This window comes from Gavialis gangeticus, unplaced genomic scaffold (assembly GCF_001723915.1).
Source record: "Gavialis gangeticus isolate Ggan-Ray unplaced genomic scaffold, GavGan_comp1, whole genome shotgun sequence".
NCBI classification, from domain to species: Eukaryota; Metazoa; Chordata; order Crocodylia; family Gavialidae; genus Gavialis; species Gavialis gangeticus.
Window position 1 is genome coordinate 13780385 of NW_017729022.1, and position 23080 is coordinate 13803464.

Genomic DNA, 23080 nt, shown 5'->3' on the forward strand with positions numbered 1-23080 from the left:
CTGCCCTGCTCACACTGGGGGCTCCACACTGCTCATAACACCCCCTTTACTTGGGGTCTTGGGGCTCTCCTCCACAGGTGGGCTCAGGTGGCCATAGCCATGCCTGGCGCCAACTCTCCTCTTCAGGGTCTCAAACCCCCACAGGGCTCAGGCAGCCTTGGCCACACCTGGCCTCCAACTCTCCTCCTCGGGGCTTGCACCCCCACAACACCTCCGGTGTACATGACCCACCCGAAAGTGAGGGCTAGGGGTTAAGGTGCCCCAACCTGCCTCTCACTGGTGTGATCACTAGCCTGGCATTTCCTGGGGGCTCCCGCACCACTGGGAGCCCCACCAGGCCACCCACTCCCAGCAGGGTGTGGTTTTCGGTTGTACCCAGGACCAGGAGCCTCCTACCATTGCCTACAGCTCCTCTCTTACCTCCAGATGAAACTCAGCAGACCTCTGGCCAGGTGGTGTTTTTGCCTGACCTCCAGCAGCCAAACTGCCTTGTTTATATAGGCAGCCCTGAGCCTAAAATAGCTGCCCTCATTAGGCACCTGGAGGCTGCCAGCTCCAGGGCCTTAAAGTGGCAGGCGCACACAGTGCCCTGCCACATTGATCATTATGAATTAAGATATTTGTTTCTGGGACCTTCTTCTCCCACTCACTCAAAGGAACTGTGATTAGACTGCCAAGAAAGACAGGTTTTACACTTAGTGTGGAGCCTACATTGCAATATTGCCTTGCTACCAGAGGCTTCTCAGGTCAAAAAAAATTAAGAGCCAGAAAAATGTACAAATCTCACACTAAGCAGTATGTAACCATTATGAAGAAACCTTTCAAAAAGCAGAATTGCATAGCAGTTTTTCCTCCTGCCATACCTGCTACAAAAAGAAAGAAATAGTTTAACCAGTGGTGAGAATGGTGGATAAAAATTGATGCAATTATAATGAGTAATTACATTAATAATTTACTTGCCTATGGCACTTTTAATCTTAACATATCAAATCAGGAAAGTGTATTTATACTCGCAATGTACCTGCTCTCTACTAAAAGTCTGGCTGGTTAGGGGTGGAATTGCTCATTAAAACTTGTTGAGAAATGATACTTATTTGATGTTTAGTATCCCCCCTTTTTTTATATATATATATAATCTCTGCGTCTAATTCAAATTGGTTTATTTATCCTGGATACTACTTGTGAATGCTGGTTTCCTGCTTTTGGGTAAATACAGACAGTCAAAAAGTCTGAGGTGGAATCAATCCAATCTATGCAGGTTTCTCGCAGTTGTGCAGATTGGACCATTAATGAACAGAATTAATTTTCATGCTCTTTGGTTGGTCAGGCAGATGCCTTCTGGCCTTGGCTAATGCAGGTGAGAAGTGTTTCTGCATGCCTCTCAGCTCCACCAGGCTGCTATCACCTCTGTCCTGGCCCCTCGCCAGCCCTCCACCTTTCAGCTGCAAAGGGGAGGGGAACGCCCCTCCACACCAATTGCCACCTCCCCCCAGCCAGGGGCTGCACAGCAGGTGGCAAGGGAAAGCCCCTGGGGTGGTGGGCTTTGCTCCTCCACCTGCTGTGTAGACTCCAGCTGGGGAGGGAAAGGGGGCTGTGGCAGGGGGCTATTCCCCCTCGTAGCTTAGAGGTGAGGGGGTGGTGCTGGGTTTCTCATAGCTCAGTGGAGCCAGACTGAGGAGGGAAAAGCCCCTCCCTCAGGGGCTTCCCCTTACCTACTGTGCAGATTCCAGCTGGGGGTGGGGGCTGGAACAGGAGTCTGTTTCCCTCACAGTTGAAAGGTGGGGGGCTGACAGAGGTCGGGCTGGGGTGCTCTCAGCTCAGCAGAGCCAGACTGTGGGGAAGGAAAAACCCCTGCCACAGGGGCTTCCCCCACCTGCTTTGCATACCCTGGCTGAGGCAGGGGTGGTGCTGGGGCTGGGGAAGGGGTCCATTTTTCCCCTGCCTTGCCTGCCCCCCATGCTGCTATCAGCTGCGCTAGGGAGAAGAAGCATTTCTGCCTTAGCTCTGTGATAGCCAGAGGTGGGGCCACCCAGCTCAGCCAGAGCAGATGAGCTGTGGCAGAGGCTAGCCCCCCAACCCTGCAAAGGGCAAGGGGGAGTGGGGGGGGGCTGCATAGAATCCTGGGATGCTGGAGGACTGTGACCTCATCTGTTTTGGGAGGGGATCTTGAACAGAAATTTGATAGACCAATCCGACCTAAAGTGACTAAATCTGATACTATGTCCATCAAGGTCTATCTTAAACTGGATTCCACCTTTTTTAAAATCAGCTTGTGAGCACTGAACTTCTGTTCTGTTACAGGTTTAGACCAGTTTCCAATCACATACCAGCTTACATGTAATTTCTGTCCCTAGCCCAAGTGTGAATGCAGCATATAATGCTATGATTTTAGATATCAGTTTTTTAGTCTAATAAAATTTGTGGCTGACAGTGTTGCAACGTAGACCAAATGATAAAGAGCAATGTATCGGCAATGCATTGCAAGTTACTATAGTGTACATTCAGATTACTATTCAACTTTGGAAATGGAGTTTATAACTCCATAAGGTCGTACAAGAAATGCCAGTATTATTTTTTTACTGAACATGCACCTAATTATCATCTTGCTAACTTTAAAAAAAATTATTTAGCCACACAATGTAGTAGTTGCAGTTTCTAAATATCTTTAGACAATTATCATTTTCCTAATGGAACATTAAATGAAATACAGGAATTCTGTTATAAATGTATTCTTTAAAATATTGTTTAAAATTTAGTCATTGTACCCAATGTTGTTCTTAGTACCTACTTATTTAACTTTAGAGGCAAAATTGTCAGTAAAAAAACTAATATTTTTTGCAGTCACTCTTCCCATTTCATCTTGATTTTATACCAGACACCAAAACCAGAATGACTGAAGTATTTGGGTAGTGAATAGCAACTCTACAGTATCTTCAGAGTATTTCCAAATTGTCTAACAATATAGAGGGATGTTTGCCAGGAAGTTAGTTGGATTTTTGAGAATGAAAAGTAGTATAGTTTATAGTATACAATAGAATAGTGTATAACAATAACATATTATATACTAGAATATTTAATATATTATTATTTTTATTATTAATATATATTATATGTATATACATGTTTATCTATAGTCTATTATATGTATAAATGTGTGTGTATATATTACATATGCACACACACTAATATATATATATCATACACACACTTTTATACTATTACTAGTATAAAACAATAAACAGGGAATTATACAAGGAAAACTTCAACTTACTTTTCCAGCCAACATTGTTGGAATCTGAAACAATTTTTTGGTCTTACATTGATCCTATTTAAACAAAATTATCTGTATTGTGACAGTGCTGGGTACCTTCCTTCATTGCACCCTCTTGCACAATGACTGTCCTTGACCAACACCAGAAAATGAATTTGATTTCTCTAATGCAAAAGGTAATTGGATTTTTCTTTATTGAATGCATCCCTTTAATGACCATCTCTGCTGCTGCCAATTTAGCTGCAAGTGACCTGACATTGATCTGGTGATATGACTTGAAATAAATGCCAGAGCTAAGAAATGAAAAACCAGCTGTCTGATACCAGAAAGAACATTTCATGCCTCAGCTTGCCATTTTCTTCAGAAAATGTCCCCTACTTGAATGTCATTCTTATAAAGCAGGCTGCTGTAGTAATTGGTCATACAGAAGCAGATTGCATCCCTCTAACAAATATAATAAGTAGTTCCCAGAAACTGCCCCAGAGAAAACATTTTGAAAATTGAATAAAACTAACCAAGTAATCATCTTTTGCCTTACAAATATTTATTACTATACAGAACACATCTTCCTGAGCTGGGTAAGTATTGCTAAATGGAATTAATTAAATATGTAAAGGGGCCTTGTTAAGCATTAGGTAATTATCCAAATATTTATTTAGTTAAACTTGGGGTCTTATTAAAATAAAAACTGTAATAACATGGTGATCTGATTTTTTTTTTTTTTTAATAACCTAAAGAAAACAATTAGAATAAGTAGCATTTCAGGATATAATCCATTCTTCATTCAAGATAAATGACAAAATCATAGAATCCCAGGGTGTGTACTTCTGTTTATGTACTGTGTATTATTGAAAGAGTCATCATCATTTAGGACCCAGTGCTGCTAAGCCAAACACTTTTAAACCCATAGTATTAGGAGTTGAATTTTAATTTATATGTGGCTTAAATTTAATCAGGATGTTTATTCCTTTGGTAAAAACTGTTAAATGTCATTGATTGAAGGTAGTAATTCACACTGTCGAAAGCAAAATTAAATTAATAAATTGCATTTTTTTCATTGATTTTATTTTGAAATAACAACTCCTTTGTAAAACTGACTTCTCTTCAAAATGAATAAAACTTGGGAATTTCTTTTGAGAACTCAAAGTGTTACTTCCACGTTTATCAAAGCAATTAACAGTTTTTAAAATACATGCTGAAGCTTGTGGCAAATAAGTTTTTGTTTTCCTCATCCATATTTTATAGCAAAGGCTGTATACAGACTTAGTAGTGTTGTTTTGTTTACATATGTGTTTTCCATACTGTTGGATCTTTTGCATAACAGTGGACAAGATAACTATACAGTATTTTTCAGTAGGGTTAATCTGAAAAAAATGGATATGGATTTCTAACATCTCCAAAGATGGGGGTATATCAAATGCCGTCTCTTTAGTTCAGGCCTATTTTGAATTTTGTTTTTTGTAAATCATCCAAAACTTGACTATACATGTGAGTCTCTCAGCAGAGTTTGACAGATGGTCTGTTTAGATATGAGTACTGAAAATTAGAATTAGCATTTCAAATTTTAAATAACATGCAAGTTTTAGGGTCACTTACAACCCCTTGATCTGTTCCTGATCCCTGATGCCAATGAAAAAGGCACACAGAACAAAGGGACATATGGCTCTTAATACATATGCTTCCCTGGCTTTACTCTGCTGGACTCTAATTCAGATATCAAGAGCCAAAAATCTCTTGACAGTGCTATCGCCAAACTTGGAACCATCTCCCTGATTGGACTGGAATAGAACTGTACATGTCTGCTTCATAACCATATGTAGAAAGTAACTTAAACCCTGTTTATGCTACATCTTCATAATTTTGATGAAGACGGTACAAGCAATTTGCTCATTTAGATTATCTTCTGTCTTCCTTGTATGCTTGGCCATGCAAGAACCCTCTGATAATCTAGCTAATATATACAAAAGTTCTATGGGGCAGAATAGTTGCTTCAAGTAGATTCTTAACAAAAGAGCTGCACATTATTTTTGGTCCAGATTGTCAAATGCAATTATCATTGCAAATGTTGATTATCTTGATCAAGAACAAAACAAACTAGTAATCTAAAAATGTACATTTTAAATCCTAATTAGCACTTGCATTTGTGACATTTATTTAATCCTGAATTATTTCCTCCTTTTTCCTTTAGGTTACTGATATGATGCTTCAGGACAAGCCCTATCCTGACTGGGGAAAGTCTGCCAGAGCTTTCTGGAAGAAGGGAAATATTAGAATCATTTTATTCTGGTAGGAAATCAGTAAAATCCAATTATAATAAATGAATTTTGTATAGATAGCCAAACCTCAACAAATATGCATTCTCTATTTCGTTGTGGCTTTGAAATGAATACTTAATAAGAAAAATAAAACTTATAAAGGAAATAATATTGTGTCAGGCTACAGGATGTATTGCTTAACCCTGGTGTAATTTATATAAAAAAATTTACAGCAGTGTAGACTACACTGGGTTATAGAATGAAGGGTTAATGCATTATCCCAAGGTACTTGATCCATTAGGGCTTTTACAGCCCCTCTCCACTAGGTGAGAGATGAGCAAGTAATAGCCTGTTTGCATTAAGCAAATGACTGTCTGTGTTGATTATACACACAGCTGACTGGTACAGACATTACACTTTTTTTTTGTTTTACCAGTACAAGTGATCAGAAACTGGTCTATACTCATAACAGATCCAATGTTTGGCATGCATAGACTGGTTTAAAAATGGCAAAACCTGGTCTAAGATCTGCTTACCCCCTTCCCCCTGAAAAGGGCGAGTGTATGCTCTGTTCAGTACCGATCTGAACTATGCCACTTCCAGAAAACCACATTAGTTGGATCAGTTCTGCCTTGGGCTTTTTGAATGGCAGTACCTAGCTAGGATGCCTACCTGGATGTAACTTACACTGGTGAGTTTTTCTTCACGGGTAGCACTACAACCAGTTCTAGCAATTACTGTTATGTAAAGGAGTCAGTTTCTTTCTTTTTCCACTGATATAAAAGAATCATCTGTCTAGGTAGTTTGTCTGTGAAAGTGTCATGCAGTAGTTTAATTTTACTATTTAATTTACTATTTATTTGAAGAAGCTTTATTCCATTTAAATCAATGCTGCACATGCAGGAATACTTGAGAATAAAAAGATTATTCTATCTGAAGGTATATATTGTTGGTACTTGTGATATGTTTATATATCTTTTGGTTTGAAAATAAGATATGGAAACCATACAAATCATCTCATGTGCCTGCTATTAATTGTAATGCTTTTTTTGCATCCATAGTTTAAAGAGAGTATAAAAATAGATAATGGTCCATAGATTTTTCCAAGAGAGAATATAAAAAATACAAGAATAAATCAGTATGGCTAAATAGCAAGGGGCAAAAAGTTATTTGAAGTAAAAGGTATCCTTCACAAAATGTAAATCCAAAGTGAAGCTAATAAAAAGAACATAAACTATGGAAGGAAAATATAAGGTGTTAATTAGATGGTTTATGAGGGAATTTGAAGAGCATATAGATAAAGGCCTAAAAAGAATAATAAGACATTCTTCAGACATGTCAGAAATAGGAAGCCTATGAGGTCACCTGTGGATCTACTATTCTATCTAGGGATAAAGGGAGAGTTTCAGAAGGAATTATTGCAGAGACAAAGGTTGTGTACGTGGGATGGCCCATCTAAGACAAGCCACTCTCATGGTGTAGACATGATCTGAATTACCAAACATGCCATTTGATCCTGGTTTTATAGATATATATATATGTTTTGTTTTTTTTTAATTTGTTCCATGACCTCCTTTTGATACCTCCACTTTAGTTACCCCTCTCCCAATATCCTCTGTAACGGGGGGGCCTTCTCGGGGCCAACTTTTTTTTCCCAGTGGCCCGCCCACCTGTTTCTGGGCTAACTGCCTGCCTTCTTGCCTGCCATGCCTTGTTGGTAATTAATTAATTGACGTAAATTAAGCAGGAGGCTGCCCATTTCTTGCCCCGATGCCAGGGGGCGCTATCTGCGGCTCCGTTCCTTCCCTACACCACAGCCCAAGCCTCGCAGATGGCATCCAGATATCAATATCACCGGACCCAACACTGGGCCCCAGAATCCTAATAGTTGAACCCCGCCTGGTTTCCTCTCCTCAGGCTGCCTATTCCGCCTTCATCCTGGGCAGCATAGCTCCCTGAACTGCTTCCCCCTTACAGGTGTGGTCCCCCCTGGGACCTTTGGCTGCTAGCTCTGGCCCACCTCCAGGCCAGTTGGAACCCCAGGCCCTTAGCTCTTGGGCAACCCTTGCAATGGGCCCCTGGCCCTTCAACCCTTCTGGTCCTGGCCCCAGCATTGACCAGTCAGGGGATGTCCAGACAGGTGTGAGTCTATGGCCCCACTCTCTGTCTCTGGGGGTCCACCTTCCAAACCCTACAAAGGGGGTAACCCACCTGGTTGTGGGGACTAGGGGTTAAGGCGCCCCAACCCACCTTTCACTGGGTGGTAACTGGCCTGGTATTTCCTGGGGGCTCCCGCACCACTGAGAGCCCCACCATGCCACCCACTCCCAGCAGGGTGCAGTTTTAGGTCGTACCCAGGACCAGGAGCCTCCTGACCATCCCCTACAGCTCCTCCCTTACCTCCCAGATGATACCTGCAGCCAGGCAATGTTGCCTGGCCTCCCATCAGCAAAATGCCCTGTTTATATGAATCTAAAATGGCTGCCCTAATCAGGCACCTGCCGGCTGCTGGCTTCCAGCGCTTAAAGTGGCAGGCACAAACAGTGCCCTGCCACATCCTCTATAGTGAGGACTGAGGCAAAAAAAGGTAACCAGGATTAAATGTTACGTTTGGTAACTCAGGGCAGGTCTATTCCATGCAAGTGGCTTGTCCTAGATGGGCCATCCCACACACAATCCTCTGTGGTCTCTCTTAAGATCTTGATGTCCCTGAACTTGAGGGTAGCTACTAGGGAAGGCTCTGGAGTGGCCCAGAGTAGTGTCATTGGCATACATTCTCCACCCAAAAGTATCTGTGTCACTGGGTTGGGTGGTTGTGCTCAGAAAAAGCTATATGGCCACTGTGGTGTACCACAGCAGCAAACCTTTGAGAAGCTGTGCCACTGCAGTCTTTCACTAAAATAAAGTGTACTAGAAAAGTGACAATTAATAAAGGTTGAGCCATTTATTTTAAATATAGAACTTAGTTCAGAATCAGGTAAATAGATTGAAATGATAATTAAAAAACAGCCTACACTAACATATGATAAAAAGAAGCAAACATAGCCTTTGTAATGGAAAATGATCCTTCTCTGATCTGTTAGAATTTTTTGAGCATGACATCAAAATAACAGATGAAGAGAAACTGGTTGATCTAATTTATTTAGACTTTTAAAAAGTTTTTGACAAGGTTCCTAGCAAGACAATTAAGAAAATTAGTTAGACATATGCAGAGAGGTAAAAGGGATTAGAAACTACCTAAGAATAAATATTCACATTTTGTCATACTGAAAACTAAGAGCCCTAAAATTCTGTGCTAGAAATCATGATTAATGCACACATCCATGACCTGGAAACGTGGATTCCTGGGCTAGACACAGAAGTTGCACATAAGCCAGTTTAAGTGATCAGAAACTGGTTTAAACCTGTAACAGAACAGAAGTTCAGTGCACATAAACCAGTTTCAAAATGACTAAAATGGGTTTAAGATAAACCTGGTTGAATGAATCAGCTTTAACTGATTTGGGTCAAATTGGTTTATGAAACTTCTTCTTTCCCAGGCCCCTTCCTGTTTTAAGTTAAATCAGAGTCCCCCAGCATCCCAACATGCTTTTTAGCCTTCAGCTGGGCTGGGCTCTCTGCTCCAGAGAGTAGGGCTGGCCCCGCCCCTCTGCTCCCTAACCAAAGAAGTGAGGGATGGCTCCCTGGCTGGCTTACTGCCCTCGCCTCCCCCCTAGGCAAACCACAGCTGGGGCTGGGGCTGGGGCTGGGGCTGGGGCCGGGGCCAGGGCCAGGGCCTGGGCCAGGGCCGGGAGTTAAACTTACCTTTGCCTGAGCACAGGGCTTCTCTGCCCTGCTGGCTTACTTAGTGCTGGCTGTGACTGTGTACTACAAATCCCAGAAGCACCTAGAAGCAGGAAGAGGAAGTGATGAGCAACCCTGCAGAGTCCTGCTGCTGTAATTGTGGACTGCAAATCCCAGAGACCTCAGTGGCAGCAGAAAAGTCAAGTGAACACACAGCCCATGCTGGCTATGTGCCAGAGAGCCCTGCTCTAGTGCCCCCCCAGCTTCTAGCTTGAGCCATTGCAGGTATGTAGCTGCATTTCCTGAATCAAGAGTCTGCTCATTTGCTTATTGCTTCAATCTTTGCAGCTTAGACTAACCTGTAAAGACTGAATCAATTCAGCCTCAGGCTTTTGACTATCTGTACTTAGCCCCAGTGACATGGCAGAAATCCTAGATGATACAAAATGATTTAAGCTACTCAGGACTAGAAAAGCCCATGTAGAAGTTCTGAGGGACCTAAAAAAATTAATAAATGAGCAGCACTTTTGAAACTGACTTGACAAATGCAAAATAGCGCAGATCTGGAACAATAACATGAGTGACTCTTATACGGTTCTACATCCAAAGTCAGGTATAATCATTCAGGTGAAACCAAACACATTCTTGGCATCATTGTGAAGAATACAGTGAAAATCTATGCTTCAGTCTTCATGAATGGTAAAAAGGCAAACAAAATGCTATGAAACATATAGAATTAGAACAGATTATATGGAACAAGGGTATGCCCTTATACAGAACATTTGGTTACTCTTGGTTTAAAAATACAATCTAACACAAAGAGAGAAACTGATGAAGAGCTATTAAGAGGCTGTTATGCAGAACATAAAGGTTCTGAAAATATCAAGAGAAGATATCAATAGGAGGCAACATGATAGAGAGCTTTTATTTTCAAGTTGGTATGAGAACATTGCATTATAGAGGACAATAAAACTTTATACAAAGTACCAGGGTATTCTTAAAGAAGGTGTTTTGAAATTTTACTGTCTGAAAATTTACAAAGCTATATTTCCTTTCACATAACATTCCCATTAAACTTTTGTCGCAATTTTAAAATTGAAAAAGATGTTTGTTCTCATACATTCTTTTTAAAATAAAGAGCAAGTCTAATGGGAACTTAGGAGCATGAAGAGAAACATAAATTCTTTTCATTTTAGCTGCAGGCAATGAAATAAAATAACTCTAGGCAAGACTCCACATTAAATAGACATTATTTATATATTGCATGTCACACATTCAGTAAAAGTAGACTTGTTTTTTTTTTAATGAGCAAAAGAAAGAAAGATGTATAACATTAACATTTATTTTGATGATACAGTGTATTAGTTTTTCATTCATTGCTTTGTCAAACTAGTTGTGAGGCAAATTAGTTCATTTTGGTAAACTGTCCAAATGGTAAACTATCCAAGTGAAGCACACCACTGAAATGTAGGGCCTTGTCACAAGGGACACTTAATGTGTTTAAAATCGAACACTATGTAGTGTTAACATCAGAACATGTTCTAAGAAGTAGGTTTTGTAATAAATATTACCATGCTACATGCATCACTTATGCTTCACCAGTAGACGGTTATCAAGCAGGCCTCCCAGCATGTTGTGCTAGAGCAACTTTTTCCATTATTTCCAATAGTGGCCAAAAATATCTGAGCACAGCTGAAAGCACCAGTTGGCTGAAGTGAAGGGAGGATGTGAATTCCACTCCCTTCTTGATTGACTGTTTCAGCTGATATCAGATCTCCAGGGGCTTCCTAGAGATGAGTAGCAGACCTGAGCCACTCATCCTTTCCCTGACCTCTCTACTCCAAAGGCACTCTGTGCTTCAGTGTTATGAGTGGCCCTGGTGAGGCACTACTTTGAGAATTGCTGCCATGGGAATCATGTTGGCCTATCTGCAGGAGGCATAACACAATGCAGTGTAAGCAGGGATGCTGCAGGGCCAGTACTGGATGCCGCATCATCACTGCTGGCCACTGCCTTTGAGCTTGGACTGGACTTTTGCACCAAGCTGGTCCCCCTGATCCAGCACCAGGACACTGGGATTCAGTTTCCTGTGTCCATTAAGAGACGTATGGCTCTGGCAACTTGCTACACACTAACAGCCTTCATTCCAGTTTGGTATGGGGCTCACAACTACAACAACGGGTGTGCATAAAGTGTGTGATGTCATACCTGAAGAACCTCAGTTCATCCAGCTTAGAGACCCACAGGAGGTCACTGCTGGGCTTGCACAGATGGGCTTTCCAAGCTGTGTGGGGGCCATCAGTGGGCCCCACATACTCATTCTGTGCCCCCTTTACTGTACCTTGGTTTACATAAATCATAATGGGGTTCTTTTCAGTTATACTGTAGGGAGTCATGGATCACAGGTGCTCCACTAACACAAATGTTGGGTAGTAGGGCTGGATACATGACATCTACATTTTCAGGAACTCTGACTTCCTGAAGATGATGAAGAAGCAGGGATTTTCTCCTGGCACTTTCACCATGGATCTATCCATTACTTGGAGAACTGGCCTACCCCCTGCTCCTCTGGCTTATGAAACCATATGTTGGCTGGCTGGACCATACTTCAGTTACTAGTTGAGCAGCTACTGGATAGTGATAGAGTGCACCTTTGGTTGCTTAAAGGGTTGCTGGCAGTCCCTGAGGTTCTGCCTAGAACTTAAGTTGAGGAACATTTTCATCCAGGTTGTATGGTCACCACCTGCATCCTCCACAGTATATGTGAGGCAAGGGGAGAAACCTTTCTGGAAACCATGCCAGGTCCAGATGCACCCATAACAGGGGAAGCCCTTGGCACTTTGCTGCTTTGGCTTGGGTGTAGTGTACAACCTCAGCAAAACTTCTTGGACAGAACCACCACCAGGATGTTCTGACCCAGGAAGCCTTGGCTGCTTGCTCTGGGACAATCTTCTGCCAGAAGTGAGAGAGTGCAGGGGACTTCTCAACAATTGTGAACACCTCCTTCACTGCACTGTACCTTTTAATGTGTTTTTTCTAAAACATCCCAGTAAACATCTTTCATGCTAATTGTTGGACTTAATGCTTCTTGTTGTAGGGGGCCGGGGGTGGGAATGGAGTGAGATGATTGAGAAACAAGACCACTGGAAGACTTGTAGGGGAACTAAGGTCCTGCATTGGGAGTTTGCAAGATGGAATTGCTCCCAGTGACATGGCAGTATTCACAGATGATACAAAATAATTTAGGCTACTCAAGACTAGAGAAGAGAGTGTAGCACTTCGGAGAGACCTCAGAATGCTGCCCCAATCTCAGCTGGATAGCTGCAAAGAGCTCAATAGCTGCATCTCCATGGGCTAGTCTACGCCAACAATGCTGGGGAGCTGGGTAAGGGTAAATAGCACCAGGGACCTCCCATTTCATAATCAAGTTCAGGTGCCTTTTTATGGTGCTGCCTCCCTGCTTCTGGGATGCAGGCACCTGGGTGATGGCACTGAGACCTGAAGCTCAGACCTCCACTACCTATTTGGTGTCCAGCTGTGCTGGAGGGTGCAAGGATCTGGCTTAACAGGGTGGCTGGCGTATGAGTAGGCATGCACAGATTGTATCTGGCCAGCTTCCCCTTGTTCCCACTGACCATCTGGCAGTGGTTGCTGGCCAGCGAAATATGGTGGAGGATGGGCAGGAGGAGAATAGTCTTCATTGTTGTCCAAGCGGGCATGAGGGTGGTGGCTTGAGCAGTTCTAGTGAAGTCCCAAACTGCAGTTCCCCAAACTGAGTGCTCCCCACAGTGCAGCTGGAAATGGGGGAAATCCCACATCCACTGCTGCACAAACCAAATTAAAGAGACACCTGGTGTGAACATTGGGTTATGGGGGAAGCTCCGCCATCCCCTCTTGTATGAGCTAGGTGCCTATTTAAATGTGCGTATGCAGCTAGGGGTAAGATAAATTCCCCCATCTGTGGTTGTGCATATATTTTGAAACCCAATCAGACCCAGGGCTGCGTCCGGGGATAGAAAAAGGGGCAGCCAGAATCAGAACCCAGAACTGCGCCCAGTTCAGTCCCATGAATTGGACAGGGGTAGGCTTTGCACTGCACTCTGGGGCAGCCCTATGTCAAATCCCAAGGCTCAGCTAAGCTTCACAATCTGGTACCAGGAAGCCCCAGTCCCTGTTCAGACCCAGGGTGGTCACCAGCACAATCTTGAGGATTGATAATGGAAGTACCTGTACCAGACTCTGGATATACCCTGTACCCAATCCTGCCCCATGCCCAATCAGATTAGTGTCAGGATCAGGCATGGGGTAGCAGGGAGTGCCACATGTTAAATTTAACACACAATGGGTGAGTCTCCATGAGACATTTACTGCAGAACTACCTAATTAGCTTAACAGTAAAAGTCTTGGTGTCTACACATGTAGCCGCCCCTAATAGCCTGCAGGAAACAAATAAAATCTGCTGCAAGTTAGTACTTGTAAATACAAGTACTATCCTGCAGCTGGGTTCTTTAGTGCACTGCAGCACACATGTAAATGCTGATGGGGCTGGCTGGGGCACAAGAGTGCTTCAGTGTGGGGGCTGCCTGCTGGCTAGCCCTGCACTGGAGCACCCTTGTGCCCCAGCCAGCCCCTCTGTAGCACATTGGGCCAGGTCAGAGCAGCCCTAGTCTGGCAGGCTAACCCACTGCGCCTCCTGCCAGCTAGGGCTGCTCCAACCCAGCTCAATATGCTGTGGTCCTGCACGTGCATGTAAATGTGGCACCCAGGAGCAATAAACTCTGGCACAACATGCTTTTAATTAATTGCACATGTAGACATGCCGAATGTGGATCATCTTTATGGGTGGCTTCTCGATTTATTGCACCTTAAATTGGCCAAATATGTGGCGTATGGCATGTTACTATTTAGGGCTTGATTAACATGTCAATTGCTCCACAAATGTAATGTGTGACACAGACCTTTGTAATTCAACCAACGTTCTCCTGGTATAATTATATGTAATATCTATATATAGTTTTCTTTAAAAAACAAAGTTCTTAATATAGATTAGAAGTCATCTTTTTTTGATTTGGCAGACTATTAATACAGTACTAAAGGGATGAAAAATTGGCAGGAGTTATTTCATAACATTGATCAAAGTTGATACAAAGATCTGAATAATTTACATATGTTTATATAAAACAATGAAGAAGGCAGGGCAGAGTGGCAATTAGTGACTAACCACTTCTGACTCTAAGGTACCACCCTACCTTGCCTTCTACCCAAGTTCACCCTGAAAAAAAGTAAAACATAACTTTTTGTATATTTTTTTCCTTATCATGACTTGCAGCCTTTAAGTAAATTTTCCTTCTGAGATGGACAGCAATATCTTCTGGGGTAGAAATGAAACATAAACTCATAAAGTGATTTTGATGCATCTAATTACATGTTTGACTTGATCAGCTATGTTTGACACTTTATGCTTTCATAGTCACCATAATAAATGCATTAGTGGGCCAAGTTATTGTACATAGATGAATAGTTTTTCTGTGTTTTAAAAGACAGTTTATTAAAATGCGTAGTTCTTTATACTATAAGCTGCATTTAAAAGAACTAACTACAATTCACAACTTTGTCGGCCTAGATTATATACAGCCCTAGACAATGCAAACCTTTTATTAACTTTGATTTAAGGTTGCAAGACTGCAAATCCAAAAAAGACAAACCATACGAAAATGCAAAAGTACTATATTTGCAAAACTACAAGGTGAATCAATAACTGGCTCAGTAGCTGCAAGTAGGGTGGATAAAAATCAACTATTTTTTTTACTTTAAAAAATTGGATTTTTTTATTTAGTCGTATTGTTGTTGTTGTTAAATGTTTTTTTTAAGTAAACCTATATAAAGATAGTTGTAATTTAAGATATGTTAAAGCTTAAATGTATCATGATGGAATAGGGATTATAACTTCTCATTATTGTCATGCTGCTGTCTGATTGCAGCGCAAGGGACCAGAACGGAGCGGTTAGAAGGGCCAATTAGCTCTCTATGGGACGGTTAACACGAGTCCAGCTCACGTTGCCCGAAGAGACTGGAGGTGAGGTGATAGTCACGGAGACGGAGAGTAGTTGAAGGTAGAGGTTTATTTACTCACAGTGAGTGTTGAGGAGAGAAACAAGATGCAGAGAAATAGACTGCTAAGCATGTCGGGCTGGCAATGAAGCGGTGTTCAGCGGTTGCTAATCGTGAATGGGAGGCAGAAGCTAGGTGATGAGGCTAGCGTCCCTTGTGATAATCGAAGCAGGTGATAAACGACCTCGCTTGGGTGCAGCTGTGCGCTCCCTTATATCACTCAGGTGACGCGCTCAATGGTGAGCTGGCTGTTTTCACCTCTCAGGGTTCTGTGTCCCGGCCTTATTTGGCGTTACAGACTAGCTGACCTCACCTATGTTGGTGACGCTCTGATAACAAAAGTAATGGTATGGCAGCATTTGTTTTACCCTTTTGTGATGGTTTCGGGGAAGAAGGGCGGGGCTTGCCATCTTGGTGCCTTGCGCATCGATGCCACCATTATGGTGTGCATGTGACATGCCCCCTTGCGCGAGGCAGCAAAGGTTGACTGTGTCTACACCATAGCATCATATTCACTTTCATTATATGGCGCTTGTACAGCCTCATAGCTATTTTGGTCAGCGCTGGGTAAGCGTGTATATACAAAAGCAGATAGGCAAATTAGGCGCGACTTTAGCCATTGTAAGAAAAAACAGAACAAACAACAAACGGCAATACCTATTGCGCAAATAATCAGGGCGGTTAGTGCTAGTTTCTTCAAGTGTCTGAGGCCGAACATGTCAAGCCAGCCGAACATCCAATCGAGGTTTGACCCTACGTTGTGAGCTTGGCATGTGAGGTTGAGAGCAATGTCTATTCCTTCTAAAACATCGGTGAGGTTGAAACTGTCAACATGGAATTGCAGGCAACAGTCCGCAAAGTTCTCATGTGGGTTAAGGGACAGGTGAGGGGCAGAGTTGTTGTTGATGCCTCCTAAGGTTTGACACAATTCCCCCAGTCCGGACATCCAGATGGGACTGTGTAACATCATGGTGGTTCCTTCTAGATCAACTCGGTCGTAACTATAATCTATAACCATCCAGCCCAGCCAGACTAGCGGCGGTTCCCCTGGATGGCGTGCAGTGGAAGTGATTAGGTCACGGATCTCTGCCCGGGACCTGCTTCACCAGGAGGTCGTTGTTACCGGGTGCCCATCTAACCTGACCGTGACCTTAGTGATGCTGATCGGGAGGGCCATGACGGGTTGCGGCAAGTCTGGCGGGGGAGGTAGTTCCAGGTAGAGGCTAGGCAGAGCCCCTTTTGATGGCTCTACGTCCTGGCCCCCATATGGTGGAGGTGGGGCAGACGGCGTGGGAGGTGTGGCCTCGGGTGGCTGCGCTGTCTTTGCCGGAGGCACTTCCTCTTTTTCTGTATCCACGGCTTGCTGTACTGCTGCACAAAACTGCAACTCGAGATTGGAATATGAGCGCATGGCATTTACAAAGTGTTGGTAGAGGATACCCAGACACTTATGTTTGTCCCAGGTCGGACCAGTCCATTTGTGCGCGACTTTTCCGTGCATCTCCAGGTCGCTGATAAGATCCCCGGCCATTTTGTGCCCCCTTGAGCGTTCTTTTACAGGCGGGCAATGGAAATTATCGACTGGTATGGGAGCTCCTAGATCTTTTAGATGTTGCAGACCTCTGGCCCATGTCTGCACGGGGGTGGGGTCTCCCGTCCCATACCCCTTAACTTTCTTCAAGGACACAGTGTGCCCCTCATCATTTGGGTGGAACAGGGTCTTGGAGTCTGAGAGTAGGCAGCCGAAAGCAGCTGGTGACCCCTCGAAGGCCCATTCCTTTTGACCCTTCTTTAAAGACAAGTACCCTCGACAGTTTTTGGGGCCAGGCTTGCAGATTGGTAACTCACATGCACCCAAAGTTCTGTATCATCATCGGTGGTATGGCAGCCCCGATCCCACAGGCAGACGGCGACTAGCGGATCTGTGAATCCTGTTCATGATGCAATGTCACGCTGCTGTCCAATCGCAGTGCAAGGGACCAGAATGGAGGGGTTATAAGGGCCGATTAGCTGTCTATGGGACGGTTAATGCAAGTCCAGCTCACATTGCCCAAAAAGACTGGAGGTGAGGTGATAGTCACGGAGACGGAGAGTAGTTGAAGGTAGAGATTTATTTACTCACAGTGAGCGTTGAGGAGAGAAACAAGATGCAGAGAAATAGACTGCTAAGCATGTTGGGCCGGCAATGAAGTGGCGTTCAGTGGTTGCTAATCGTGAACGGGAGGCGGAAGCTAGGTGATCAGGCTAGCATCCCTTGTGATAATCGAAGCGGGTGATAAACGACCTCGCTTGGGTGCAGCTGTGTGCTCCCTTATATCACTCAGGTGACACGCTCAACTGTGAGCTGGCTGTTTTCACCTATCACTTCTCAGGGTTCTGTGTCCCGGCCTTATTTGGCGTTGCAGACTAGCTGACCTCATCTATGGTGATGCTCTGATAATGAAAGTAATGGTATGGCAGCGTTTGTTTTACCCTTTTGTGATGGTTGCGGGGAAGAAGGGTGGGGCTCGCCATCTTGGTGCCTTGCGCATCAATGCCACTATTATGGTGTGTGTGTGACAATTATATACTATTTGAGACAATATATTCATGTAACCTTTTTAGAAGTTTTATAAATATGCCACAAAAGGCCATGGACTATATTAGGGGCCCAATCTTATGGGGTTCCCAGAGGCTCATCTATAAATTACTACAGATTAAAGAAAACCACTCTACCCTATGGGGCTCAGTGCTCAGTCTAGAAGACACCATTCAGCATCTCTGTAATGCTTAGTTTCAGTTCTCAAACTGTGGATTTGTGTCTCCAGAGATCATGGGCAGACAAGGTTGTTTGGGCAGATGTGATCTCTTTTATTAGACCAGCTAAATAGTTGGAAAAATGTTCTTTGCAAGCTTTCGGGCACCAACACCCTTCTTCAGGCATGGAGAGAGTTTCTTCTCTCCAGAGATAACATCCTTGTTAACAGCAGTATATGGAGATGAGAGACAACAGGCCTGATTACCCACCCAGAACCCTACTGTCCTTCTGTAAGTTTGCGTACACACAGTCAAACCTTTACCTTTATCTAAAAGTGCAAACTTTCAATAAGTTAAATGAATAAAAGATATCAAACAAGAATGCACTTTTTGTAGAAAACAATGCTTAAATTGAGGTTTCCTGACCAGTGATTTACATCATGATTTAAATAATAGAATCATAGAATCAATGAGTCAGAAGGGACCTAGACAGACCGTCCAGTCCGACCCCCTGCCATGGGCAGGAAGGAGCACTGGAGGTGGGAGGGGTCATAAGACCCCAGCCAGGTGCCTATTCAGTCTCCTCTTGAAGATTTCCAGGGAAGGTGAGAGCACCACCTCTCTAGGAAGCCTATTCCAGGCTCTGGCCATCTTTACAATGAAGTAGTTCTTTCTAATATCTAACCTAAACCTATCCTTCCTCAGCTTGTGGCCATTGTTCCTGGTGACTCCAAGGGGGGCCCGGGTGAACAGACTTTCCCCAAGTCCCTGCTGGTGGCCCCTGATAAGGTTGTAGGCAGCCACAAGATCCCCCCTCAGTCTCCTCTTGCGGAGACTGAAGAGATTCAGGTCCCTCAGCCTCTTCTCATAGGGCTGGCCACGGAGGCCCCCAACCATACGAGTGGCCCTCCTCTGGACCCTCTCCAGGTTCTCCACGTCTTTCTTGAAGTGTGGCGCCCAGAGCTGGACACAGTACTCCAGCTGTGGCCTGACCAGCACTGCATAGAGGGGGAGCAAGTTCATAATTGAAATTGAGTTGACTTGATTTAAATCAAATCCACCCTGGCTACAAGCAAAGGGTAATTATTAACGGGTCCATGTCAGAATGTCAGGAAGTTTTGAGTGGGTTCCCACAAAGGTCTGTCTTGGGCCCAGTGCTGTTCAATGTGTTTATTAATGATTTGGAAGCTGGCATAGGAAGCTTCCTGAGCAAGTTTGCAGATGACATGAAACTAGGAAGGATCATGAATGTGTTGGAGGATGCAAGCACAATTCAGAAGGATCTCAATGGATTGGAAAGTTGGGGTAAAGCTAACAGGATGCAGTTCAATGCAAACAAATGAAAGGTGCTACACCTTGGGAGGATTAATCAAAAATTATAAATATAACATGGGGCACACATGGCTGGATGGCAGTTCTTCGGAAAATGACTTGAGAGTTTTGGTAGACCATAGACTCAATATGAGTCTTCAGTGTGATGCACCTGCACAAAAGGTGAATGTGGGTTTCGGATGCATCAGTAGAAGCATTAGGTGCATGACCTAATAATGCGATAGTGCCTCTCTACTCAGCACTGACTAGGCTTCTTCTGGACTGTGTGCATTTCTGGGCTCCACATTTTAAAAAGGATGTGGAGAAGTTAGAGAGGGTCCAGAGGTGGGCAACAAAGATGATCAAGGGCATGGAAGGCAAGTCATAGAGGAGAAACTGAAGGAGCTAGGCATACTTAGCTTGTAGAAAAGGCACTTAAGAAGGGACATGACAATGGTCTTCAAATACTTGAAGGGCTACCATAAAGAAAAGGAAAAGTACCTTTTCTCTCTTGCTGCAGAGAGGAGAATGTGGACAAATGGCTTGAAGTTACAGTGAAGTAAATTTAGATTGCATATCTGGAAACACTTCCTCACTGTTAGAATAGTGAGGCAGTGGAATAGACTGCCAAGGGAAGTTGTGGACTCTCCATCACTGGAGGTGTTCAAGAACAGGTTGAATAGTCACTAGTAGGGGATGATCTAGGCAAGCATAGCTGTGCCTGTTTTCTACCATGGGTATTTCCTATGCTTCTGGGATTTGCTTGGTTGCTCCTTCCATCCCCTCCCCCCTTTTTATTCTGTTGTACTAGATTATTGTTGTATGGGATGGTTTGGAAAGGGATGTGCCACAGGCAGGGGGTTGGATTAGATGATCTCTGGAGGTCTCTTCCAGCCCTATTTCTATCTGACTCTATGACACATGTCCAGGAAAAGCACAGGGGAGACGGGGTTTTGGGGAAGAAACTGTAGCCTGCCCTCTTACCCCTTGTCCCCATGACTCAGCCTGCCCCTTCAGTCTCTGCTTCCCTCCCTCTCACTTCTCCCTACCCCTTTACCTTCTGCTCTGGCCCCAGTCCATCCATCCCTAACTTAGCCTGGCTGGGAGTTGCCATCACTTGTCTTTGAGTGAGCTGGACTGCAGTTGAGCAGGACCATTGCTGCTGCTGACTGCCTCAGAGGAGCAGAGCTAGCAGATGGTAAGGGGGATGTATGGGCAGGAAGTGGGAGGGGCAAACAAAAGAGCTGAGAGCAGGGAGTACGGGAAGCAAGCTGCAGGGGGGGAATAGGGAGAGTAGGCTGAAGAGGAAGTAGGTGGGAGAGGCAGTGAGTGGCGGCAGGCAGCAGGGGGCACATGCAGGGGGGTGCATGGTGGGGGTAGGCAACAGTGGGGGTAGACGCAGGAAGAGAACAAGGCAGGGAAGCAAGGAGTAGAGGCCTGGCACCTGACACCCTGCCACTGCTCTCCCTACCACAAAAGTATGGAAGGATGAATTTAAGATGCCTAAGGTTAATTTTCCTTGTAATGAGTCTACTTTTTGGAGGATGGTCATCTTAAATTTGAAGTCATCTTAGATTTCTGTAAATACAATAGCATTTTCCTATTAGGTTCTTTATAGGCCCCAGATCTGTAATTAGATCTGTGCCGATTCATATACTGTACAACCACCATTAATTGTAAACAAGCTAGGGACAAGGCCTGTCATTTTCAGTGTTAAAGAACCCTGTGTGCTCATTTGGGACTGAGCTCCATTTCCCTAAGAGACAGATTTTTAGTCATTTAAGTGCCATCTTTGGGACTTACGTGCAGTAGCAATTCTATTTTCTGATATTGTGGATTCATAAAGTGTGCACAGGCACAGACTGAGCATGCTTGGTTGTCTGTGCATTCGCCAGGCACTTATGCTGCTATATACATGCAGCCTGTGGACATATACCCAGTCTGGGGAAGTGTGGGGAGCACAGTCCTGTATCCCTAAGGATAACCTCTCCAAGTCAAGTTCCCAGCCTCACTATTGCCACCCTCTGCCACCGAGTTAGCAGTCCCCCATTGCCCTGCTGCTCCCCTTCCTTCCAGAACTAGACTGGGAGGGGAGCATATAAGCATTCATTTTTGTGAGTTTCTTTAATAAGGGAGATCTTCCAGGTTGGCCACCTGTGTGATTCTTCTCCCAAAAGAGGCATGTTTCCCATTGCAGAAATTGAATGAACACTTGTACATCTGCAGTTTCTACCAGGAGAAATGTACTCCTGGTAAGTTCTCCCAGTAGAAATAAGTAGAAACATATTCTCCCAGTAGAAATGTACTAGAACTACAAGGCCTGTATATGTAGGGTTCTGTGTCCAGGAAACAGAATCTCTCCTGTGTAAAACTGCCAAAAGTGCCCCTTAGAAGACTAAAAAACTAACATTTAGGCAAAAATAAAGAGAAACCCACCCTTGGATACTACATAAGTGGTAAAAATAAACATGTATAGTTTACAAATGCACTATGAACAAAGTGATGATAACTTCAGTTCTAAAACTTGATAAAGGTTCACAACAGTATAGAAATTACATGGAATGTTCATTAGACTTCTTAACAGTGTAAATGTATCATTAATCTGCTTAGATATATCTAATTTTGTTCAATGATGATGAGACTGTTGGTCCATAGTAATTGTTATATTTAATCTGGTAACCAAGAAATTGATTAGCATGGTTTATCTTATTGTCAAGAGATGCCATAAGGGTTTTTGACAGAGTTGATTTGGATTCTATGTCATACTCTCAAGCTTCCACTGTGTTGACTTAGGTCCCATGAGCTCTTCTCTGCTCCCAAGCTAGGCTGTCCCCTACTCACCTGCCACATCTTGATGAAATCATATTTGAAGGAGAGGTTCAGTGATGTAATTTCACGCCCAGACAGGTAGTGCTCGTGGTTCCCATGGAATTGGCCTTGGGGCTCCATCTCCCCTACACCCCATCCACTCACCAACCACGTATTGAAATATCACCACCAGCTGCTGCTGCCTCTGTCCCCTGAGCCTCTTCATTAGGGTTTGGCCAGTCTTTGTCTTTTCCGTGGTTTCTGCCTCTGTCAGGCATCCTGCCCTGTACCCACTCTCCCAGGTGGCTCTCTCAATCCAGGTCCCGGCCACGAACCCTGATCCAACATGGGACATGCACAGAAAAAAAAAAAGGAACTATATATGATGAATCTCCGGGGACTTCAGCTTGGCTTCTGAGGGTTAATGTAGCCATAGGTCTCCTGCCAGCACCCCAGGCTCACTCTACCCGCAACAAACAAAAAAAGAAAGAAAAACTCCTGGGCTCAACCAGTCCTGTGCCTGGTCTCCTTCGTCTTCTCTTAGCTCAGCATTTGCTGGGCCTTTTAAATTATCTACAGCGGCGCCGGAGGCTGATGTCATCAGCCTTACACCACCGAGCTTAACTGACAAAGTTCTCAAGAGGTGGCACAGTGTCAGCACATGCTGCTCCTGCCTCAGCTTCTGTGGTTTCCTGGGTGAGTCCTCCATCTCTCCTAGGGCCCTGTGGCCTTGCCTTAGGGTACAGGGCAGCACCCCCAGGGTTCCCAGCTTCTAAGAGCAGCTACAGCCACCACACATACCATT

General features: G+C 44.0%; 1 protein-coding gene and 1 long non-coding RNA gene across 2 annotated transcripts in view; both read left to right on the plus strand.

Moving 5' to 3' along the window:
- The window catches only part of TMEM117 (transmembrane protein 117), a 511337-nt gene that overhangs the window by 324005 nt on the left and 164252 nt on the right, over nucleotides 1-23080 (plus strand). The window contains exon 5 of the mRNA XM_019514612.1: nucleotides 5460-5557. Within this exon, the coding sequence (XP_019370157.1) occupies nucleotides 5460-5557 (98 nt within the window). The remainder of the gene's footprint in view (nucleotides 1-5459; nucleotides 5558-23080) is intronic.
- Nucleotides 18167-18551, plus strand: LOC109295659. The gene is made up of 2 exons (XR_002096803.1): nucleotides 18167-18209; nucleotides 18350-18551. It is a non-coding gene; the product is annotated as an uncharacterized LOC109295659 (long non-coding RNA).